The 21818-nt window shown below is 33.0% G+C and overlaps 2 protein-coding genes and 1 pseudogene across 3 annotated transcripts; all 3 read right to left on the reverse strand.

Moving 5' to 3' along the window:
* Positions 1-2788: 2788 nt before the first annotated feature.
* On the reverse strand, positions 2789-5182 carry LOC112526105 (putative serine/threonine-protein kinase-like protein CCR3). The gene has a single exon (XM_025136492.1). It carries the CDS (start codon positions 5180-5182, stop codon positions 2801-2803), a length of 2382 nt encoding a protein of 793 aa, XP_024992260.1. The 3' UTR covers positions 2789-2800.
* Positions 5183-5717: 535 nt separating this feature from the next.
* On the reverse strand, positions 5718-5902 carry LOC112526219 (annotated as a pseudogene).
* Positions 5903-14627: 8725 nt separating this feature from the next.
* Positions 14628-21355, reverse strand: LOC112525972 (CTD nuclear envelope phosphatase 1 homolog). 2 transcript variants are annotated; one of them, XM_025136310.1, is made up of 6 exons: positions 20899-21355; positions 18749-18877; positions 18503-18511; positions 18333-18433; positions 15827-15980; positions 14628-15010 (listed from the first exon to the last, which is right to left on the reverse strand). In XM_025136310.1, exons 1-6 carry the CDS (start codon positions 21175-21177, stop codon positions 14870-14872), a joined length of 813 nt encoding a protein of 270 aa, XP_024992078.1. In that variant the 5' UTR covers positions 21178-21355; the 3' UTR covers positions 14628-14869. The 2 variants fall into 2 exon arrangements, with proteins under 2 accessions (XP_024992078.1, XP_024992077.1); XM_025136309.1 differs by having other exon boundaries at positions 18333-18414; positions 18503-18623.
* Positions 21356-21818: the final 463 nt, after the last annotated feature.

The following is a 21818-nucleotide window of genomic DNA, read 5'->3' on the forward strand; positions in this document are numbered from 1 at the left end:
GATTATAATGGTGTAATTTGTAAAATAATGTATTTTTTCATGTATTTTTGGTTAAGATAGGGTTATATGTGTTAATATAACAAAAGTGTAAAATAAAAAATGAAAAAGTAAATGATATAAAGTAAATTAGACAATTAATTAATAAATGGTTAATTATATAGGTAAAGTTTCATATCTGCATAAACTATTTTTACACTTTACACCTTTATAATTAGTTATATAATTTACTTTATATTGTGATAACCGGGTTTATTGGTTATAAAGTTCAGGGTTGTTTTCTAAAATAGTGGAAAGTTGAGGGGGTTAATTTGATGATGTGTTTAAAAATATTTTATCAATCTTACATTTTTATTTGGTTGATTAATTGAGTTAATAAGGCGATAAGAAGATCTTGTGTGTGGGTGTATGTGTTCTTTGATGCGAGCAAACATAACTGTATGGAAGAAGTTGATTCTGTGATTTTTACTTGGAAAATTGTTGCTATTCATCTCCAGATGAGTTTAAATTTATCAAGGAGAGGTGTATACCAAGATAAGGGCCGCATAATCATCGGATTATAAAAAATTGGGTTTTGATCAAGTGTTCAAAATTATCGCATCCTTATGAAACGATAACTTAGAGTTGTCGCATCTGTGTGATACGATAACTTAGAGTTATCGCATATGTATGATGGGATGAAGTGTGGTTATCGTATTCCTATGATGCTAGAAGTGAGTTTTATCGCATCATTGATATGCGACAAATTGGTTTATCGCATGTTAATGGTGCGACAAGGTTGGATTTACAGTGTTAATCTGATGCGATAAGTTGTGGACCTCGCACCAGTGTGTTGCCAGGAAAAATGAGATTATCTTATTTTGTCATGCGAGGACCTATATCATGCGACAAATTGACTCAAAATGTGTTTATTAAATAATTTGATTATCTTGATGCGATAAATGAAGTTTGCTATATCAAATAGATGTATATTTGTTATTTTACAAATATGAGTTCAAAAATGTGATTTAGTGATTATTCACCCTGTAATTGCATCAAAGAGATTTCTCACTAGACCTCAAGGTCTAATCCTCATTTTGTGTTTAAAAAATGTACATTACAGGTCGGACACAATCAGAGGTTAATAAGAAGCATCTCATTATGAGGTGTTATATTATGCTTGCATGGATTATTGAGCTAGTATAATCTTCTTTTGTATTTGAATACTTGATATGTATTCATATGTTGTATCGAGATTTTCTGGAAAAAAGTTGTTAACTATTTTGTAATATAGTTTTTGTATATTTGAGACCGAATGTGTAAATTTGTATTTCTTGATATATAAAATACATGGTTATATGCAAATGTAATCTTAGGGTGTTACATTATATCCTTTAATTTTTCATTTTTCATTATACATATTATTATATTAACACAGATAATCGTATATTAATTAAAATATATAAAAAATATGTTTTCTTTCTTACAAATTACATCATTATAATCGTCTCGTTAATAGATTCAAAAATGAGCCCAATGGATATTTTGAATTTAATCTTATATTATTAAATATTATAAAATTTACAAATCATTTTTAATAATTACATTTCATACATTATAATTAGAGACTAAATAAATAATCATAAGGGTTGAAAATGTAAGTTTTAAAAACAATTTGTACGTATTTATGATATTTAATAATATAAAATTAAATTAAATAATATTCAATATTAGACTTATGTTAAAGTCATTGACGGAACGATTATAATGGTGTAACTTATAAAAAAAACATTTTTTATGTATTTTAGTCAATATATGATTACATACGTTAATATAATAAAAATGTAAAATGAAAAATAAAAAAGTAGGGTACATAAAGTAAACTCATTAACTAACTATAAAGTATAAATTATATATTATTTTAATCAATTTAAAACTTAAAAAGGCTAATTATATTTATTTTGGAATATTGCTTTGTAAAACTTTAAAATGCTAATTATATTTATACTGTCTCAATAGAGTGTTGCTAAATACACATCCATATGCGTCTAAGGGGCCGTTTAGCTAAACACTTATCCGACCAGCATTTACCGGTAAAATTCAACACTATGGCTTACTTACCGGATAAGATTTTATTCACTAAAAGGCATCGTATGCAACAATTTATCCCGCTAAGCGCCAACCATAGTAAGAGTGGTCGCCCTCGCTTATCGGATAAGACTCTCGATTCTTGTCTTCTCTCTTACCGGATAAAATTTTTAATCCTTATTATATTTATCCGGTAAAAAATAATAATTTAATAAACACTTACCCAGATAAGCTTTTGGTAAACGGACCTAAATCAGTCAAGAAAATGTAAAAAGCACTAATTAATGTTGATGTCATAACAGTGTGCCAAATAAATTAGTATAAGAGGATGTATGTGAACAAGATAACGTGTTATGTATTTTTAGATAAAAAAAATTGGATTCCCGTCAAACACTTCCAATTGACCTCTTAATATTCGTGAAGAAGGGGTCAGAAGTCATAAACCACACCATTTCCATTGGTCAATTTTCGTATTCTCTGCCTCCAAAATGGAAGGAATTCAATCCATAAACTGGACCACTTCCCCTCGTTTCTAAAAGGAACAACACCCACATCCCAATGCAACAAATAACCATTTTCATTTATTGGTTTGATTTGGTTCAAAGAATGACATTTGCAAATCTACAGTCTTTACAGATATACCCACCTCTATCAACCCCCCCCCCCCCCAAAATATTCAAAAAAAAATCAAACCCATAATTAAGAATTCAAGGGAATAAAATATATAGAAACTAATTCAATCGGAAGGTATTGACATACCACTAGAGATGCTGCCATGGCTGTCGCTGCATAGTGCCAAAGCTCTCTCCAAATTAGCCACAATGTCAGTCATGCTTGGTCTATTTCTACCCTCTGTGTTCACACAATGTAAGGCAGTGTATGCCATCAGCTCCACTGCCTCCGCCTCATTCACCTCCGGCGGTCCCACCCTCTTATCCAATATCTTCCCTAATTCTCCCGCCATGATTATAGGTACCGCGTAGTCCACCAAGCTAATTGGTGCACCCGCGTTAATTTCTGTACTCTTGAATATTGCTCTCCTTCCGGTTAAAAGCTCAAGTAGCACGACTCCAAGACCATAGACATCACTCTTGGCAGTTAGCACATTGAGTCCATAGTATTCTGGATCAATGTAGCCAACCGTCCCGGCTGCTTTTGTTGGTCTGTACTCACGATCAGACACAGGACCCATTAGTGATAACCCAAAATCAGAAACCCTTGCGACCCAATTGGCGTCCAGGAGAATGTTGGATGATTTGATGTCTCTGTGTATTATGGGAGGAACTGCATAGTTGTGAAGGTATTCTATACCCCAAGCAGCATCTAAAGAAATCTTAATCCTCATCTTCCAAGAATTCAATAAGCTGCTACTCTTCTCCACGTTCTTCTTGTCGTGTAAATGATCATAGAGAGCTCCATTTTTCATGTAATCATAAACTAAAAGCCTCTCTTCCCTTTCATGGCAATAACCAACGAGCCTGACCAAGTGTTTGTGATGAAGCCTAGACAAGAATGCCAATTCAGAGTTAAACGCGCTTTCCTTCTCTTGAAATTTCTTGGTTTTGTCACTCGTCTCCCCTCTCTTAATGGCAACCTCCCGACCATCTATCAGCTTGCCTTTGTACACAATGCCAAAACTCCCTGCACCAATCTTATTCTCTAGAGAAAAGTGGTTTGTGGCTAGAGCAAGATCAGCAAACGTGAATTCCTCTTCTTTTTCTGCTTGTTTTGAAGAAGTCCCGCTTCTTTGTCGCCTGAAACCTCTTGACAGTTGTCGTCTAATAGTAGATGACCTTGAAACTGGACTGCCGATTGAATGTTGAGCAGCATTGTTATTAGAGCCGGTGATTGTGGGTTGAACAGAGTTGTGTATCTTCTTGTTGCCAAAACAAACACCAGTCCACAAACAATAAATTATGGTACAAATACCGGCAACAACCCCTACTGATCCAACAATGGCAAATGCCAATAAACCCCTTGTCAACCCTCTTGAGCGCGAAGACCTAGGTACATTACTACCTCCAGGCGGCATTGGTGGTGGTGGTGGTGGTGGAAGTGGTGGAGACAAAGTAGTTATGTCACAAGGCCTACATATGGATCCAAACCCAGAACAAAGCGATTGCGACTGGGGATATATGCCACAATTGCAATTGGATCGAACACAAGGACCTGGAAGAATTCTTTTCAATGGAAGCTCATAACCTAACGGATTCGACATATTTCTAAGCCATCCTTCTCCCCAACAGATTACAGAGAAATTATTAGTTGTCAATCCACACGTAAAATCCAACCCAGCAACAATAGTTTCAAATGATACACTAGCTGTGTAGTTATCCATATCCCCTCCTCTACCACCCCAACAGACTACAGAATTATTTAATCTTCGCAAAGCACAAGTATGATTCGCACCAAGCGCGAGTGCAGAAAATTCAAATGGCGAATGATCTGGTACATTACTTTGTCCATATTCGTTATTACCTCTACAAATCAAAAAACCAGTAGAGTTTACTCCACAGGCATGATTACCACCGACGGCGATAGTTAACAAGCTTGAATTCGTAAAATTACCTTGAATAGCTCCCGCCGTTACTGAATTCGTTCCAAAACAGATTATCCCGCTGGTGTCGTTTAACGTGACACCGCAAGTGAACCCTAATCCCGACGAAATCGATCGGAATTGACTATTTTGAGATGGAAACGCGTCATTGCTCCTCCAACAATAAACGTTTCCATTACTACTATTCGTAATCGCACAAATTTGAGAGTCTCCTATGGTTAAATGCCGCAAGAGTACCGTTTCGTTGTAGTAAATACGTTTTGGAATTAAGGTAGAGTTCCAACAGACGAGCGTGGATCCGCCGGACCTAACGCCGCAGAATACATCACGACCGCCGGTGATAGACTCAAAGGAGATGTTCGAGAAGACATCAAAAACTCCTCCGTTACGCCAACATTGGATTCGTTGACTCGGTTGACCAGCGACGACACCGCAGACGGTGGGGCTCGCGCCGTAACTGACAGAGACGGTGGTGGCGGAGCCGCTGAGCGCATTGACCGATGAAATGACCGAGGATATAAGTGCCGCAACAAAAATGATTGCGGCGAAGAGTGTCGTCATCTAATGTTAGGAGATTCGCCGGCGGTGATGTTTTTCATCGGTAAAATGACCGGAAAATTATAGAGAGAGAAAGAGACGAGGAATCTTTGAAGCGTAGGAAAACTGTTGGGGTAGTCGATTGTATAGGGGTGGGTTATGCTAGTGGAACCTGCTGTTACTTAAGAAAGTGGCGTCTAGCTTATAAATAAATGACACGTGTACAGACCTTTACTTAAATGCTAGGTGGCAAGTTTGACCGATACTTTTGTAGATGAAACGAGAAATAATTTATAACCAACATCAACATTCCCTAAATCATCATCCATCTACGTTTTATATAAAAAGTAGTGTTGCATTTGCAACAATAATATAAATGGTGTTGCATAGTATTATACAAATGTTTGACAAATGTTAATAGTTTGTTTAACTTGAAATCACAATTTTAATTGAGATCTCATCTAAGGTGACAGTCACGATTTTAATTTTTATAACAAATTTAATTGAAATCCTAGTTGAAGTTACGAAAAAAAACATTTTATAATATTAGTAAAAATTTGAACGGTGCGTAAACTATAACAACAGTAGTGAAAACTCAAGACGATGCATGAAAAACTACATCACCAAACTAAAATAATGGATGTTTCCCCCATAAAACAATAAAATTAATATCAAGTGGGGTCGATGACCCACATATCAGATATTAAACTGATAAAAACAAATACTACAATTTACTGTAACATTATATAATATTTGAATTGTAAATTAGAGTGTCAAGCTTTGATAGTAGTAACACCAAGATGACAGATAAATAACTAAATCACCAAATAGTATAATGGGCATTCTCACATAAAAAATAAAATATCAAGTAAATTGAAAAATCATATATTAGATATCAAACTGAGAACATATAATATATTTGATTTAAACAAAAAAAAAATTAAGATTCATGACAGATCTATAAACTAAAAACATGTATTATATTTGATCTTAAACAAAGAGGTCAAAGATTCAAGAAAAATATGTTTGTTCCATTTTTAGTCATTTCTGTTTGTATCAATCTCCCTCTTGCCACTTTCTTTCCATCATCCAATGCGAGATGCAAACAATATTGAAAAAAAAATTGATCATTTTTAATTTTGTATCCATATTCCACATGTCTCTTTCATTCTTTGATTCAATGTGAGATGCAAACAATAATGTGAGAAAGAAATTATTTATAATGCTTAGAAGTTGTTACTAGATTATTGCTTTTACATGGATAAATATATAAAAAATATAGAGTATAGATATATAAATATTGTTTTTACAACTATAACTTCTACTAATTTTATAGTGTAGATTTATCGTTAACTTTATATTATTTTTTACATTAGTTTTGGTATATATATATTTTTTTTTGAAAAGATGATTATCCAAAGAACAGGTTAATCTTTCACCAATATGGGATATCTCAAATTCAATTTTAATGAGTTGACATAATTAATCTTAATATTCTTTCTTATATACACCTCCTTATTTCAATCTTTCAATCTCTCACCAATGAGAGATATCTCAAACTCAACTACAATTCACCAACACATTAATATTCAATTTTCATGATGTCACCTCAATACTTTTGGTTCTTCTTTTAATATATATATATATATATATATATATATATATATGTATTTTGATGATTGTAAACATAATTCATTTTTATTTTTATATAATAAGATTTGTTTTGTAAAAATAGGGTCATCCAAGTAAGATAACCTTATGAGTCAAGTTTCATGAGTTGACACAATTAATCTCATCATTCTTTTTTTTTATTAACCTGGATATCCAACCCGTTATGCAAGCCGACTAATCCCAAGGCGACCACCTGCTTTGCAGATAGCCCAGAGTCACCGCATTTGAACATCCGTGGCCACAAGAGGATTTTTATTCCTCCTTGGATTTGAACCTGCGACCTCCTAGTACTTTTGACCTTTGGAACCAAGTTCAAACCAATCAGGTATCACCCTTGTGGTTATCGTTCTTTCTTATACACACCTCCTTGTTCCAATCTTTCAATCTTTTACCAATGCGAGATATCTCAAACTCAACCTCATGAGTTGACACAATTAATCTCAACTTTCTTTCTTATACATACCTTCTTATTCTAATCTTTCAACATCTCACCAATGTGGGATATCTCAAACTCAACCACAATTCACCAACACCTCAATACTCAATTCTCATTATGTCATCTCAATACTCTTGGTTCTTCCTTTAATATATATATATATATATATATATAGAGAGAGAGAGAGAGAGAGATTTAGAGAAATTAATTAAATGACAAATTGTATGAAAAAATAACGTACTTTAACTTGATTTTTATTTTGGGTAACGTAATTTCAAAATTTTCATTTTGGTACCTAAGATGTAAAGTTTTAAATATTTAAGTACCCGGATAACCAGTTGAAGACTAATTTTAGATCCAAAAATCCATGTCACTAACCACGTCAGCAAATAATACCAAGTTGAATGCCACATCACCCGTCACTTAGCATGATAACCGGTTAATACTTCAACCGGTTACTCTGGTAGTTAAATGTTTAAAACTTTACATCTTAGGTATCAAAATGAAAGTTTTGAAAGTACGTTACCTAAAACAAATCAGAATCAAGTTTTAGTACATTACTTTTTCACTTAATTAAAATAGTTATTTTTATCGATTTATTTCATCTTTTAGTCAGTTTTTTATAAGATTTATTAAAATATCTTTAGGTCTACAATTTTATTTTATTTTATTTTGCAGATTTAGGTGAAAAATGCAATTTTTTTGCAGATCTAGTTGAAAAACGTAATTTTTTTTGCAGACATGGGTAAAAAATGTAACTTTTTTATAAACAATGATAGAAAGTGTAATTTATGTCTTTTAGCTAGATCCACAATTATAAACATGGGTTTTTACAAACCTATAGTTATTTTGATAAACTTGGAGAGAAAATAACTATAAGATGAAATCAACCCTAAAAGAATAGATATTTGGTAAATTTCCAAAAAACATATCATGTTACCATTTCATAATTGCCTTTTTTTTTCCTTTATAACATGGAAAGAAACCTAATTATTCTCAAACATAAAATATGTAAATAGAAAAAAACAAATTATGTAAAAAAACGACAAAATAATACGAAAACATGGATAATTTTTATAATCGTGAAGTATAAAGTAGTAGGGCATGCTAAATATTTGAATTCATCTGTAAAAAAACAACTAATATATAAAATAAACGGATCGTAATATGGCGAACACATGCATTTTTAAATCTGTTTTTTAACGATTTATGGTCTTTTAAATTGTATAGATTTATTAACAAATTATTAGTGCATATAACTTTGTAGAAAACATGTTATAATTATAACTTTACATAAATCAAAATATATTCTTAAAATTATTTATTTGAAAGTGGAAAAATAGAAACTCAAAAAACCATGTTACATATTGTTGCAATTTACTCATAAAGGTCAAAAGTATCTGAAGGTCTCATGTTTAAATTTAATGAGGAATAAAAATCCCCTTGTGGTCACGGAGGTTCAAATGCAGTGAATTCGGGATATCTACAAAGCAGGTGGTCGTCTTAGGATTAGTCGGCTCGCATAACGGATTGGATATCCAGGTTAATCAAAACGTGTTTTGTATTTGAACACCGTCATCCATATTTTTACCAACTGAGTTACACATCAGAGATATACATCGATGCATATTTTTGTTGTTTATGAAATGAAATTAGTTGTAAAAGAAAAAAAGAACATTTAATCAATAATATATATATATATATATATATATATATATATATATATATATATAACTCACTTGTCTTATTGTATGTAATTTACGTTGATATAAAGTTAAATGTGTCAATTTTAAAAGAATCATTGATATGAGATTCTGTTTCTTTCCAACTGCCCTCTATTTACATTATTGAAATATATTTTAAAATTAGAGCTGTTAAATCATCAACTTGTTAATAATTTATTTATCCTTTTATTTTATTTTTTTAAATCGACAAATTATAAAGTTATTAGGATTTCTGTAACTTATTATATGTTTATGCGCCACATATGTGTCATACATGACTACTGTTAAAAAGTATGTAAATCTATTTACTTAAAAACAAAGAACACGTTTAAAATAATTATTGTTGTAGGATAATTATGAAAATCTGTGTCAAAATGTAATTATGATAATTATAGGTATTGTCTGTAAATGTATATATAATTATATTAAAGTCTAAATAATTATATAAATGTTACATATAATTATAAATCATTATTTTGAATTATAGTTCATCTATAATTCAGATCATATAAATCAGGTGGTAGGATATCAATTCTAAGTGATTGAATCTTTTAGGGTTTTTGACTACGGTTTTCTTTTATGTAATACACATTAATCTAGGGTTTTTGACTAGCAATCTATGGAGGCTATAAACACAGACTTGGGATCATGTGAGACCAAAGTTTTTTCGTGAGACCCGTAAGACCAATTCTCAAACCTTGGATTAAATCTACAATATGACAATCTGAACATTCATAAACACCACTAGATTTCTCAGTAATTATAAAATTGTCATCGTACAACTTTAGACCATTACCAAAGATGATCAATGAACATAAATTGGTTTTACGTTACGAGTCTCACGAAAAGCCATTGGTCTCACGTGAATCCAACTCCTATAAAACATGTTCACATGTGATTTGCCATAGAGGAAATCTACGTTGGTTTCTAAATGCTACGTCAAAATCTCCGCCAGATATGAAAAATACAACTCTAACCCCTTCTATGATGTGTTTAGAATTTTATCTTAAATATGTGACTGAATACGGCTTGGGTTTTAAAGATCTGAAACGCTTTCTTTATCGTGATCTAGAATTATTTTCCGCTATATTTCAAATGATTACAGATCGTATTAAAATTCTACGGTTTCAGAAATAGAAAGTTATAAATTTAATCCAATAATGTATCAACTTATGGAAATGCTTATGGCTAAAAATAAAATTCTTTGGATACTTTCTGATTTTATTTTATTTATTTATTATTTTAAATCTATATTTTAATCATTCTCTAAACAATTTTATATCCAAAATTGAGATGGCATTTTGTGCCATCTGACCTCGAGGTTTGTATTTTAACTATAAACTATTTATATGCATTAATCCCAAAAAATTGATCCGTTTTATGGTTTTATTCATTAAAGAATCTTGCTAAAATCACCTTATAAGAATATTAAAAAAACCACAACTGAATTTACACAATAAAAAATTATATCTTTTATTTATATATATATATATATATATAATCTTGTGAAAACAAATTAATTTGTAAGAATTAGAAGAATACTCGTGCAATGCAGTGAGATATATCTCGATTTTAGTGTTTTATTTTGTTCCGTATTTGTAGATATTATAATACAGTTTTTATGTGGTTTTGAGAAAGAGATAATTTTTATTTTTAAATAAAATATAAATTTGAAGATATAATAAAAATTTGAAAATATATATCTCAAATTAACTATTTCAAAGTTCTTGTTTTTTTTTTTGTAATTTCGTTAATTTAACTTCTTTATTACAATTTAATTGAGATTAAATAACGAAATAATTTATTTTTGATTTAATAATATATTTTTTATAAGGATAATAATTCAGTATTCTGTAAGAACTCATTGATTTTCCTAATTATATTTTAGTTTTTTTATATTTAAAATAAAATGTTTAACTTGTATTTGATTATGTTTATCTGCGGTTAGTTACACGAGTTCAAACATGAAACTTTAATAAGTTGTACTTACGCATAATTTACCTGTAATCTTGGATTTTAAGTAATATACATCAATAAACAATACTTAATGCATAAAAAATGGTTTTTAAGAGTTTTTGTCAAATGCTTTATAATATAACTAGAAGAGTACTCACGCAATACAGCGAGATAAATCTTCATTTTAATGTTTAGTTTTTATTCTTTGTCTCTATCAATATAATACGATTTTATGTGGTTTTGAGAAAACGATAATGTTTTTATTTTTGAATGAAATATAAATTTGAAGATAGCATAAAAAGTTGAAAAAAATAAAATCGATATTAGTATTTAATTAACTATTTAATAGTTCTCGTTTTTTTGGTGTAAGTTCTTTAATTCAATTTTTTATTATAATTTAATTTAAGTCTAATAACAAAGGTAATTTAGTTTTGGTTTAATAATATAATTTTTGGTGTAACAAATAGATGTTTATCATGTATTTGATTATGTTTATCTGCAGTTAGTTACACGAATTTAAAAATGAAGCTTTAATAAGTTGTACTTACGCAAAATCACTTGTAATTTTGAATTTTAAGTAATATGCATCAATAAACAGTACATTAATAAGTTGTACTTGTGCATAAAAAATGATTTTTTAAGAGTTTTTGTTAAATGTTTTATAATATAGTATACATAATTTGCTTATAATGATGATAATTAATTAATTTGTTAGAATTTGATAATTATCCTAATTATATTTTAAATTTATTATATTTGAAAATGAGATGTTTATTCTTTATTTGATTATGTTTATCCGCAGTTAGTTACACGAATTCAAATATGAAGCTTTAATAAGTTGTACTTGTGCATGATTTACTTGTAATCTTGAATTTTAAGTAATATGCATCAATATACGGTACTTCATGCATAAATAATAGTTTTTAAGAGTTTTTATCAAATGATTTATAATATAGTATAGATGTAGATGTTAGAAAGAATGTATGATATACCTTATTTAATAAGTAGATTAAATAAATAATTATTAAATTAAATTAAAAAGGCTAGCATTATTGTAACGAAATCCCTAACAAATCAGGAATGATTTTATTCTCCAAATTGGTTTCTAGTAATCCTTAATAAATGGTTTCTTTACAAAGATAAATCTGTAACAGCTTGATTATATATGTGATGCATAATAGATCATATACTAAATGAAACTAATCACATGTGATTCCAAATGTGAATCTAAAGAATAGAAAAAAAAAATAGTAAAAATGATAATGAATTGATTGTGATATTTGATATAAAAAAATTGTGATTTTTTTTATCAAAAGTGTGTTTAGAAAAAAAAATTTGATAAAGAAATTTGAATTACTTAAAATTAATATATATATATATATATATATATATCTAAAAGATATAATAAGATTTCTAAGGGATTTAAATAGTGTTTTTATTATAATTATATGCTTAACAGAGTATTTGATCAAATTCAAAGTTGTCATCTGGTCATTAATCATTACCAGTCGTATTTGAAGCAGATAAAACGTTTTCTTTTTTACCAAAAATTGATGTGATCAACAATAACAACATATAAACACAAGACCGATTGCTTATTGAGTAAATAACATTATATTCACTGTTGTTTTAGTCGTTGTGTTTATTTTCATTGTAACAACGTATTTATTGATTCACTTGTCGGCAATCAAGCAACATGAGTAACATAATGGATACAAAAGTATCTTCGACTTTTAAATTTATTTTCCAGATAAAATAATTCTTGCTTAAGAGAGTATATGTTGTGTTCTAACCTAATCTTGACCCAATGTCAAAAAGGGTTCCTAATAGTCTATAATGGGTTGAAAGTCTTATTGAAATTTTATTAACAACCAATTTATACAAGATATTTACAGGAAAACTGGAAGAATATTTTATAATTTAGCTGGAAAGATTGACGACTAATTATTATATAAAAAAAAGATATTACAACAATGATACTGTAGGATGAAAAATAGATACTGATATCCTTGATAGAAGTATGAATTTGGCTACGCATTTATTGGTGTTATTTTTGTTGGATTTGGCATTAATGAATTTAATTTGTGAAGTGTACGAGACAATTTTTTATGTATTGAGTCATTCTGTTCACTTGAAACATTTTTTTTATGACTCGATGATCTCCATAGTATCTTGCTTTTTTTTTGTTTTGTAAGTTAGAAAAAATAATTATTTTTTACGTTTTGAGCATGCACGACCCGGAAGAGAAAGACTTTTTTCTTGGCCGTCGTTAGGGTTTACGCTGTTAAAGCCCTCACCAGGCTGTTAGCGTTGCTAAATGCTCTACCACGAAGCAAGCTCTCCCGAATACGACAGATGCAGAATTGGAGAAGTCGCTAGACTTTGGTTGGGTAATGGTAAGTTGATTCGTTTATGGGATGATGTTTGGCCATGCCACTCTACTTTGGTTGAGGTTGGAAAAATGCTAAAACCATACTTGGTTTTTTACTCTAAACTGTAACAAGCGAACACCCCTAATGAAAGTATTTAACATTATTACCATGTCACATTTCGTATGAAACGAGTATGATTCCAAAACACGTCAAGACAAATACGTAGTGCTGTAAACAAACCGACGTTCAACAAACCATTTGACAGTAATTATTTAATAAATAAACGAACATGAACACATTTTTTCTAAAAATGAAAAACTGAGGACCACCGTAACCATTCATCTAAACGACATACACATATGCATACAAGTAATTGAAGTGTTTCTTGGTTTTTATGCATGTGTACATACCAAACATATTGTTTATAAATTACTTGTATGCACATGTACATACCATCCAAATAAATCACCAGGGCATTCAATTTTTTTCATTTTTTTACGGTTTTCCACTGAACCTGTGATATTAATGTGAAATAGTTGATTAAATTAAATTTTTAGAAATATTTCTCTCCAATTTACCCAATTTTTAATTCTGTTATGTTATCTTTAGGAACGAAATGATGAATAATAGTGATTGCTTTTAGTATATTCATGTTGGTTCGTTTATGCTTGTTTACAAACACAAAAGAACAAGAACAAACATATTTTCTTAACGAACGAACATGAACACAAAAAATTCCGTTCGTGGTGGTTTGTTCGTTCGGTTAAGTCTAACAAACGAACACTAGCAAGCCTCCGTTCGTGTTCGTTTACACCCAACAAATACGGGATGGATCATATCAAGTAATTGCTTATGATATCATTTGGCAATTTTTCGCTAAAGAAAATTGGATCCACAATGAAAACAGTTTGAAGTCACCAATACCTGTGACACATTGCTACTGACTCACTGTGATTCACCTTCAACATGATCTACCCTTTTTACCTGTGACACATAATAAAGAAAGCAAACCTATCAGCAGTTACTGCACAAAAACCAATCAGATGAGATACATGAAATAATTTTTTTTTATTAACCTGGATATCCAACCCACTATGCGAGCCGACTAATCCCAGGGAGACCACCTGCTTTGCAAATAGTATGGAGTCACCGCATTTGAACCTCCATGGCCATAAGGGGATTTTTATTCCTCCTTGGATTTGAACCTGGGACCTCCTGGTATTTTTGACCTTTCGAGCCAAGCACAAACCATTCAGGCACCACCCTTATGGTTGATACATGAAATATTTATTGATCTAAAACATGGAAATGGAGATAATAACGAGTGACTCGATTTAGCAAAGCTGTATATACCAAATTACAAGAAGAAATGAGGTCAAAAACCCTATTAAGCCAAGGGGATTAACTAAAGAATTTCCTGATTGAAGTTGAGGTACGTACAACTTGATAACTATACAAAATGTGAAATCCAAAATATCACCATCTTCAGTTGACGGTGAAGATTGCCTCAAATTTAAGAACAAAAAGCTTCTACTCTGTACAAATGTTAACTTTATCCATGTGTTGCCCACCCAGAAGTAGGGATTCCGTGTTTATCAAACCATTCGGGCATGTGGAACTTTTCATACAGCACCGGCCTTACATCACCCTGCTCGGAAAGTTGCTTCAAAAGCGGAAGGAGGACCTCAAGAAGCTGGTCATCAGGATACATAATGACCGTTATGAGTAAATGAGCAAAAACCAAAAATACAAGTACATTGATCATTTTTATATGTATACATACAATGATACAAACAAACAAAGGGGAAAGTTCAAATGAGAACCATGAATATTTTAAGAACATGAGAACCAACTATTTCATGTGATGAATAACCCCGACTACTAATCATGAATATTATTCATCAAAACCACAAGGTTGGTGACTGATTGGTTTAAGCTTGGCTCCAAAGGTCAAAAGTGCTTGGAGGTCCTAGATTCAAATCCAAGGAGAAATAAAAATCCTCTTGTGGCCATGGAGGTTCAAATGAGGTGACTCCGGGCTACCCACAAAGCAAGTGATCGCCCTGGGATTAATCGGCTGGCATAACGGCTTGGATATCCAGGTTAAGAAAAAAAAAGATTATTTATCATAAATATCATCCGCATTTTCATCATGGGTATCTATCATGACATTCATCATAAGTATCTATCACGACATTCATCATGAATTCTCATGTTTTTAGAATATTTACGGTTTTTCATTTGAACCTGGACCTACAGACGAAAAAATATGAATGAGCTGTTTGACTTGCTGTTCACACAGGAGCATTATTGAATTCATGATATTGATGGCATGTAGGTTTTCAAAAAATTATTTTGAGTACCAAAGAGACATTGGCCCTGCAGTTTCTGGGTTACTGGCAAAACCTAGACTCATCAAGGGTTCAAACCTCATCAAAGGTGAGGAGTGTGCATAAGTATTTGCCGCATATAAATATTATATACTTTCAAAAGATATTGTTCCGGTTACCTGGTCATCATGTGGTTGTCCAGCAGAAAAAGGTATGCAAGGGATTCCATTGACTGGTTGCAACAAGAAACTGAACGGATTGTTGTCAACAATGACAATTCTGCAAAAGTTTGTTGATATACAGGAAAGGTCCTTCACATGTTCCCTAAATTCCCTGAGTTAAAAAGATATAGTCTTATCACTGTCTATGGATTGGTGGCTACAAGAATTGGAAATGCTATTAATTAACATGTACAGATGGTGCCATAAATCAACATTTACAACACTGCAGTCAAATTGTATTAATCATATACAATTAGATCTAGAAGTGAACTGTATATTGTCGTAACAATGTTGCAACTACATGTAGGAAGGTTAGAACCCATGACCTTGAGAGGTAGGTCTTTATTACCACGGAAAATGTACATGAAAACTTTTTTAAGCGGCAGAAGAAGACGGAAAAAAAGATTAAGAAATACGAAAGGTGTTAAAACAGTCACTCCAGTAATTGCATGTGGGTGTGTACCGAAATGGACATTGCCAATGTATTACAAGGTCAAAATGATGATAGCTAAGCTAAAATACTTATACCTCGTTCTTCTATTTAGAGAAAGCATTTGCATAGACAATATAAGTAATTATCTCAAACCACAAGGGTGGTGCCCGATTGGTTTGAGCTTGGGCTCCAAAGGTCAAAAGTGCCTAGAGGTCCCAGGTTCAAGTCCAAGGAGGAATTAAAATCCCCTTGTGGCCATGGAGGTTCAAATGCGGTGACTCCGGGGGATACCCGCAAAGCAGATGGTCACCCTAGGATTAGTCGGCTCGCATAGCGGGTTGGATATCCAGGTTAATAAAAAAAAGTAATTATCTCGTGTATTCATATGCAAACTCAAAATCCTGAAACATGAAAGGAAAGGAAGTGGGTAAACAAAAGAGGACTTAAGTCCCTGAACATGAATCTTCAATAATTCTTAGTAGTCTCTATAAGGACTTGTGTGCCGATTTAAGCAAGGGATCTGTTGGTCCATTTTTCAAAATGCATGAATTATATACGACAATTTCATGTTTCATGTTCAAGTTTACAAAACTTATGATGGAAACCCTCGGGTCTTTAACCTGATAAAAGAAATATTGGGTACCAATGTAGCGAGGTATCACATCAAAGCTTTCTGTAAGACTGGACTATGCATTACAGCCCAGCCAAATGCATCAATTGAGATGTAACATTATGTGTGGTTGAGCTGCAATACGTGGCAGTAATCTTGTACAATGATATATATATATATATATATATATATATATATATAAAGAGAGAGAGAGAGAGAGAGAGCGTGTGTGTCCATAAAAAGTTTCTGCCAGAAGTCCGAAGGGAAATCATTTGAGACCTGATTTTCAGTGACTAAATATTAATCCTGAACCTGAACTTAAGAACCACACTTTTTTCCAATGTTGGATTCTAAAGGTTTATAGGGAAGATTGCTAATGAAGTCCTAGTAGATAAAGCATCAGAAGCATAGGGGGCTGCAAATAAATCAGCTTATTGCCTTGTATATGGGATTAAAAAAGGACATGTGATGTCAATAACTCTCATTAAGTCTGCTTTCTGTTTCACGGTGAATAAAATAACAAATGGAAAATTAAATTAAAATGAATAGCTAAAATACTCACCTAAAGTAATGTGTTCCAATGCATACTTTTCTTGTTAGGATAAATTATAAACAAATAGAGGTTCACAATTAGAGTTACTAGAGGCATACGTTAGAGAGAGGGTTGTGCTAATGTTTCCAATTTTTCATGTCTACTAGTCTACTACTATTGTATCTACTTGTCGATACTGCACTTCATGTTTCCTTCTTTGTTTTCACCTAATTTCATCATGTCCCTTGCTGCCTTTTATGTTACTGTTCCTTGTTTGCACACACGCCCGTAGCTTGCTCTCTTGTTTCTTTTTTCGTTTTGCAAGTTGTGATCATCATGGAAACAACCTCTCTTCGGAAAGGTGTTTGTACATCCCCCCTCCCAAAAGGCCCAACCTTTGTGTGGGATTTACTGGGTTGGGTTGGTTTGGTTTGTAATTAGAGTTACCATCAGGAGAAGCTTGCTAGAAGACAATATCAGTCTAAGAAAAGAAAGATCAACATAAAAAACAACGCACCAAGTATGTTTGCCACCTTGACAAATGACAACTTGGGTCTTTAGCAGCTGAGGACGGTTACACCATCAAGGAAGATGTGTTGTGTACAGGTTCAGGTACCGTCCAGCAAGGGATCACACAACTTACATATAATACAATAAACGGTCACTCTAGGATGAAATTCTTGGGGACACAACCAGATTTCATTCTTTATTCTTATGCTTACAGCCTATGAAGCACCTTACTTAAATAGAGAATTAATATAGAGAACCTCATATAAATCATTTTTATGATGCCTTCAAGGTCTTTCTGCAACTATGGCCAGAAATAGAAACATGGAAGCTTGGAAGTCCTAAGGAATATAAATAAGTTGTGGCGAGCAGAACCACTTACGTGGAACTTGTTGAAGGCCGATAAAGTCTACGATTAAACCTGTTTTCAGCATCTATTCTGTCAACAAGTGGTTTAGCATAACCTGCAATGGTGTACAGCAACTGAAAAAATAATTAACAAAGAGTTCAACAGCAGATAAAATCAAGAAAAAAGAAAAGCAGTGAGCAAACCTTCAAGGCCTGCAGTAAACAGCACAAGATCAGCAAATTTACTGAGCTGGGTTAGAAACTCATGTAATCCAGGACGTTCAAATACCGTCACATAATTGATTTTGGGTTTGCCTTCGCATTCCTTTAAATCAGAAGTTCAGATATTATGTTTAATTAGTTACTTTACAATATATATATATATATATATATATATATATATATATATAACAAAGAACATTGATAAATGATGAACATAAACATCGTCACCTTGTCCGAAGATACGCATTCTAGCTCAAACCACTTCAGTCCAGCTTCTATGGCTTGATTACGAACAATGGCAGGCAAACTAGAAGTCTCATAGGCACATACCAGAGTTTCATCCAAGTCAAGAACCACCTGCAGCCATAGGTGCATATTAGAGTTAAAAATCTTGTTGATTAACCGAGCTTTACATGGCTACAAAACAGACGAGCAATAACCATCACGAAATAACAATACAAATTCCTACACTTACTCATTCAACATGGCACTAATGCGGATGTAAGGTGTTTGATATAAGCCTATTCTGCACTTGTCAGTTGCAAGAGTAAAATAGCAATCTCAGTGAAAAGCCTACCATTTTGATATGCACCCAGTTTGCCGATTTTCCTTTGTTATCAGCTTCTCATCCAGCAACACACAGATGTACAACATATTATTCAAAGCATCATATGCTTGTAAAAAAGATGATTCACATGAAAAAGCACAGGCAGAGCTAGGTGGTATTTACGACTTAAGGATTTTGGGATCCCTCAAAGGACCAGGTTCAGAATAAAGTTTACGAGGTCAGTGAGCAGTGTTGGGCTTTCTTTTACCTCCTTTGCCATTCTATAAAACATAGACTAGTTAAACAGAAGAATCTCTATACCACACTTGAATATTAAAATTTCCAGCCCTCTATAGTGAAGTAGGATTCAACTAGACAAAAATCACCTATACCACATACGTTATTATTGGACTGACATATAAAACAAAACCATCAATGTGCTCTAGCAAAGTAGCCATCATCACTGAGCAATCAAAGTGAGGCGAACCTTGGACATGTTTATCCGACAAAGCTTGTGACTACTTTCTGCACCTCTTCTAGTGAGATGGGTATATTTATCATGAAGTAAGAAGGTGGCTAATACATGTTATATAAAATGTTCTAGAAGAAGTTGAATCGCATTCAATTCAATATTCATGAGACTTGTATGGTGGTTCTCCACTTGATTCACAAATTGACAACTAGGGATTGAAATTGTAAATGTATCCATCTTGATCAATTTTTTTGTAACCATGGTACCTGACACCTTGACCAATTAGTCCATGATGTCCATGCAAACAACCCTTCCATATGGCCAAGACAAACCTTAGGCCTCCTAACAAATTAAGACCTAATGCTTCATGAGATATCAGACCCCAAAAATCGAACCTAAACCAACCCCTTGGGCTTATCCATCTAAATGTGTTAGATCAATCTAAACACAACACCACAAACAACATTCGTCCTTGCTTACTAAATCTAACCATTCTGGCTCCTGTTTTGATTCAATTAACTTAGGTTATCTTATTGATATATTAAATCATTCAAAAAGAATCTCTTTCAGTGATGGTCCAGTATTATGAATTTCTAGATGTATCATTTCAGTCCACACCAATTTCAGATAAAGACTTTGTCTTGGATAGTAATATTTCAAGGATCAAATTTTTCATGCTTTCTTTATAATGTGGATGGCGTCAATACATTAAAATTCTTTTTGATTTTGAAATAGACAACAGAACATTCTTTGAACATTTAAACAAAGCAACCGGATAGTTGATTATACAAAATAAAGAAAGGCAAATGCTATATAGATTGCAATTCAGAAAGGAAAGGAAAATCATTTATGGTTGTGCACTTCGGTTAATACTGCCCAGAAAATCAATTATATTTACAATTTTCCTTGAACTGTTCTTCATTCTCACTTCTCAGTATCAACAATTATACCATATACGTTAGGCTTATCATGTTCACTATTATTCACTGCTAACTATTTTTAGCAATTCGTTGTTGAAGAACAACCTGCCTCACGCTACAATCCTTTGACAGTTGGTTCCTGTACGCAATCTTTGACGGAAACTTACAACCAATGGAAAACAGTTGATTCCGACTCCAAACAGAGGTAGAAAGTCTCTCTTATTGCAGTAGCATAATCTAGTAAATTTTGTGTTTCTAGAAAACGTATGCGTCACAGAAATGAATACAAACGCCTAATAGTTAATCATCAGCTCAAAGCAACAACACATATGAACGGAATAATCATGGTGGTAGTACAATTCTCTAAACCTAGTTTTTCCCACATGAAAACCAAATCAAGGAAACAAAAACAATACATTAAATCAAAATTCAAACGTACCGTGAGCTTCTGCGAACGATCAAAATCAGCACCGGCTGGCGGAATATGGACGGTAGAGGCGGCGTAAGGTGTCGGAGGTTGGGGAGATTCAGACAATTCAACGACGGGCAAAGGCTCAAAAGACGGCGAGGAAGAATAATTTATCAAAGAAGGAGTGGCTTTAATGATCTGAACGAAGATCTGAAAAAAGAAAGCCAACCAGTTCAACAGTGTACGCCATACTTGTAAGGTCCTCTTTGGCGCGTATACTTCAGTATCTGCTTGACCAAGCTCCACCATCGCCGGCACCGGCAGAATACGCACACAGACACAAACAAACAGAAACAGTTAGGTTGAAGCTGATGATTGGTGAGTATGGAAGACGAAGGGGTGGCGCCTCTTGAAGAAGGGGAGAGTATGAGCCACGCGTTGGTGGGGAGGAGTGGGAATTTTCCGACGTTGCCGTGAAGGTGGGGAATGGGAGAGGCTACTACAGGTTTCGCCGTTTGCATTAATTTTATATTTCAACTTTTGCCCGATCAAAGTCCCTAAGGGTGCGTTTGGTAGGCAGAACAAGGTGGAACAGAACAGGACAGAACACATTTGTCCCATGTTTGGTGTGGTTTTATGTGGGACTAAGTGGAACAAGGTGGAACACGCGTGGGACAAGTTAGTCCACCCTTCCCCCATGGAACTAACTGGAACAAKAAATAATTTACCTTCCTACCCTCTCAAAACCTTCATCATCGTTCCCAATCGTTCTCCTTCACAACGTCGCCTCCACAATCTGTCAATCGTTCCCCTTCACAATCGTTCCCCTTCACAATCGTTCCCCTTCCTCCCGTCAGGTCTTCTCGTTATTCCTCTAGCTTCAATCTGTCAAAAAAAGCCCTAGGTTTTCAACCCCATCGATGGCGACCGACTGTTGCTTGCCGGCGAGT

This window comes from Cynara cardunculus, assembly GCF_001531365.2.
Source record: "Cynara cardunculus var. scolymus isolate 2C chromosome LG 13, CcrdV1, whole genome shotgun sequence".
Classification (NCBI taxonomy): Eukaryota; Viridiplantae; Streptophyta; class Magnoliopsida; order Asterales; family Asteraceae; genus Cynara; species Cynara cardunculus.

Bases quoted from the DNA above. Each gene is read 5' to 3' on its own strand.
- LOC112526105 (XM_025136492.1), bottom strand. From the start codon at position 5,182: ATGACGACACTCTTCGCCGCAATCATTTTTGTTGCGGCACTTATATCC.
- LOC112525972 (XM_025136309.1), bottom strand. From the start codon at position 21,177: ATGGTGGAGCTTGGTCAAGCAGATACTGAAGTATACGCGCCAAAGAGG. The intron at 18,415-18,502 runs GTTTGCTCACTG...ACACCATTGCAG, and splicing joins GTTTACTGCAGGCCTTGAAG to GTTATGCTAAACCACTTGTT. The intron at 15,981-18,332 runs GTAAGTGGTTCT...TTTTTAACTCAG, and splicing joins CGGCCTTCAACAAGTTCCAC to GGAATTTAGGGAACATGTGA.